Consider the following 3,322-nt stretch of genomic DNA (forward strand, 5'->3'; position numbering starts at 1 on the left):
AACACATTCACAGAGATTGAAGCCTCTGGTGGAAACTTGAAAGCACCTAAAAGACTTTTCGTTGGGTGTTTTTATTTTGTTTCTGCCGTACTCATATCGGGCAGCTTTGCGCCCTTGCATCCTGGAGACATGATGGCGTGTTTACAACTAAAATCTCCTCCGACTTTTGTTCTCGCTCAAAAAGTGACTCTTTGTGCTAGGGAAACAAGAAAAACACCATAGTAAACCGGAACTCTACCTCTATAAAGATAGCTAAGTGAAACTTCTGATGATAGTAAAAGTAGAAGCCTCCCACGGCAACGAAACAAACACCCCCGTGGCGGTCGCATTCGGGCACTATAGGGATGAGCGGGGGTCACCGGCGCGGGCGCATACGGGCGCTGTAAGTGCGAAACGGTTAATTAAGAAACAAGAAAATAAAAGAAATATTTTATTATAACAATTTAAGAAAAAAAATTTTTTTTTGGGGTGCAGCGGCATACCCTTTCATATCATTTCTATTTCTCCAGCACAGAATCAGTTGGTGGGTTGTGTATTAGTCATACCAGTGCTGAGAATAAGGTTCCATCTCAGTTGCGCTCACTTTTAAGTTTGAGTTAAAAGTGTTCCCACACTGAATCGCCATCGAACAAAAAACAGAAGCAACATGGTTTTAATCTCGAAAAGTAAAGGACTAAGTGTTCTAACTTTTGTATATGGTATAGAGGGAGTAACGGGGGGAGTCTTAGATGTTCGTATTTCAAACACTAAAAATTTAGTTATTCTAAGGTCGGGATTTGTCATTCTCCTAAATTGGGAACCCATTACCCCTTTCTTAAATACGGTTTACCCAGCCAGGTCAGTATAATTGTTGCCTTGCTCCTCTTTACTCATAATCACACTCAGATACTTGTATACACTCATGCAGAGATATTTTCTGTCCTGTGTAATAGTATTTGTTCTCTTGTCTTGCATGGTGTAACTTTTGTTTTTCTGAGGATGTGTAAGGGAAAAGTGTGTGTTTATATGAGTGTGCACATGTGCTTGTGTATGTGTGTGCATGTTCTTTGGTGTGTTTGTGTGTGTGTGTGTATGTGGTGATACACCAAGTCAATGTGCCAGGATCTGGACTGTAAAAATGTATCTCATCTCATCTTTTTTCAGGAACTACAGCGTCGCTGTAACACGCTGATCACGTTGATTGAACGAGAGAACATGGAGCTGGAGGAGAGAGAGAAGGCGGAGAGAAAGAAGAAGGGAGGAAAGTCGGGCACCCCCAAGGGTGGCAAGCGCAAGGCCGAGGTGACGCCCAACAAGCCCAGCGGCAAGAAGAAAAAGACGGCGTAAAGAGGACAGATGTTCTGTGTGTTGATGATATATTTAGTGTGAAAGGGCAGCAGTTGATAATAAATGGATATGGCGATGGGGAATTGCCCTCTGGGTGTACAGATCTGGAAGAACAGTTGGAATTGTGTCTAAGATGACCCACCCATTGTCGAAGAGAAAAGTTGTCGTCTTGTACAGATGGATGTTTTGGACAGTGTCATTACATTTTGTAAAAGGACACGAGGGGTGGAGTGGAACCTGGTCGTTTGTACTGAAGTTGTTGTCTCGTACAAATAGACATTAGAGCAGGTTTGAATGTTTTTTGGCAGGCCAGGAATGTTTCATTAATATTTTTTTTGGGTTTTTGTCATAACGAAGAACAAAATTATTTTGAATTCTGAGACTTGAGGCTAAAACATATTGCCTGTATATTTTTATACGTTCTTGGTGGTGACAAATCGGAGTGCGAAATTGTTGTTTGCCTTGAGACTTAGAGAGAGAGAGAGAGACGCTTGTTTCCATTGTGTCTAGATTTGATGTGCCCCCAATAGCCTGATAGGTTATTTTCTTGAACCGTCGTGACGGGAGACATTTGAATTCCCAAGTTTTGACTGTGAACTGTTTTGCACAGCCCTGCTATAGAAGGTTACAAGACCAAGACTTGTACTGGTGTCGAGTCAAGAGTGATTCTGTCCAGAATTGTTTTTGCTTTTGTGTGAGATTTTTAAACTAAACATTTCTTTGGGCAATGGGAATTTTCCTGTCTATCGTGTCTTGTTGTTTGACCTCGGTGGATCAATGCAGCAGTAGCACATCTTTGAAAAAAGAAAATGCATCGTCTTCTACCAGATTGAATTCTCGTAGGAATTCCACTCTTGCTTATGGTAGAAACCCAAAATTGTTTGTCCTCTCCACTCTTGGCAGTTGAATTGGAATTTGTGGCTGAATAGGAACTCTGTCCCGCTGGTCTATTGTGGAGGAAAATGGATGGACGTGTGAAGGGAGAGTGGGAAAATCTCGAACCCAGCACTGTGGGCAGCAGCTTCTGGAAGTCTCATCTGCTGCAGACACTGACTTGTCGGGGGAGATTTTCGGCCGAAGGGCTCGAACTACTCAGATGGCCGCTGGATCAGAGAAATAAATAAAACTCAAGGGAGACGAAGAATGTTCGTGCAATCATTGTGTGGATGCTCTGGTGTTGACCTGCTACAATGTACTCCAGACGAGTGGTTGACAGGTGCTCAGGTGTGGTCAGCCCCTCATGTTTTACTCACAAGTGGTAGTCCTACTGTTGACTGTCCTTTCTAATGCCGGGCGGAATGTGGCTGTTGAGTTGGTCACACCGACTCGCTGTGAGCACCATAAGTGTAAGATTTCACTGAGCTGCAGCAATTTAAGATGTATGATCTTTTTGGAGGGGGGGGGAGGGTACATTTTTATTCAATCATTACAGTGAGTCATGTTATCACCGGATATCCTTCATTGTGTGGGATCATTTCTCATCTCACTTTCATTCATTCTGTATATATATATAAAGTTTACTCTGTGCGTTCTGCTATGATGTCCATAGTAGTTCAAATATCATTGTGTCTTCTGAGTTGATGTTTTCTGTACTGCTGGATGGATGTTTTGTTTTTCATTTTATCAAAAATAATTTTGGTTGATGTTTGAGTCTGTTTAAACTTCAATCATGTGACCAAATTTTTGTTTCGTGGTCTAAAAGTTTGACTTCTTTATTGTTTCAGAATTTGTTACCGTGCACTTTTCTAATCATTGCTAATTTCTGTAGGTCATTCCTTCTCCCTTGGTCCCTCTCACTGATTTCGCAAGGAATCGGGAAGCCAGTGATGCTGAATCATCAGTTTATGGGTGGAGTTACTTATTATGTGTATGTTGTGGAGAGGTTGCATACAGTAAATTATCTCTTTACTTGGACCTGATGTTGTTTAAGGAGGGGGGCAGGAATGGATTATATTTGCATATTTTTATAGGCGTCGTTTTTAGCATTGTTTTTATG

At 41.7% G+C, this 3,322-nt stretch overlaps 1 protein-coding gene across 1 annotated transcript in view; it reads left to right on the forward strand.

Moving 5' to 3' along the window:
- The window catches only part of LOC101860180 (SWI/SNF-related matrix-associated actin-dependent regulator of chromatin subfamily A member 5), a 25,877-nt gene extending 22,988 nt beyond the window's left edge, over nt 1-2,889 (forward strand). Inside the window, exon 22 of the mRNA XM_005102100.3 lies at nt 1,144-2,889. Within this exon, the coding sequence (XP_005102157.1) occupies nt 1,144-1,326 (183 nt within the window). The 3' untranslated portion in view covers nt 1,327-2,889. The remainder of the gene's footprint in view (nt 1-1,143) is intronic.
- Nucleotides 2,890-3,322: the final 433 nt, after the last annotated feature.

This window comes from Aplysia californica, unplaced genomic scaffold (assembly GCF_000002075.1).
Source record: "Aplysia californica isolate F4 #8 unplaced genomic scaffold, AplCal3.0 scaffold00313, whole genome shotgun sequence".
NCBI lineage: Eukaryota > Metazoa > Mollusca > Gastropoda > Aplysiida > Aplysiidae > Aplysia > Aplysia californica.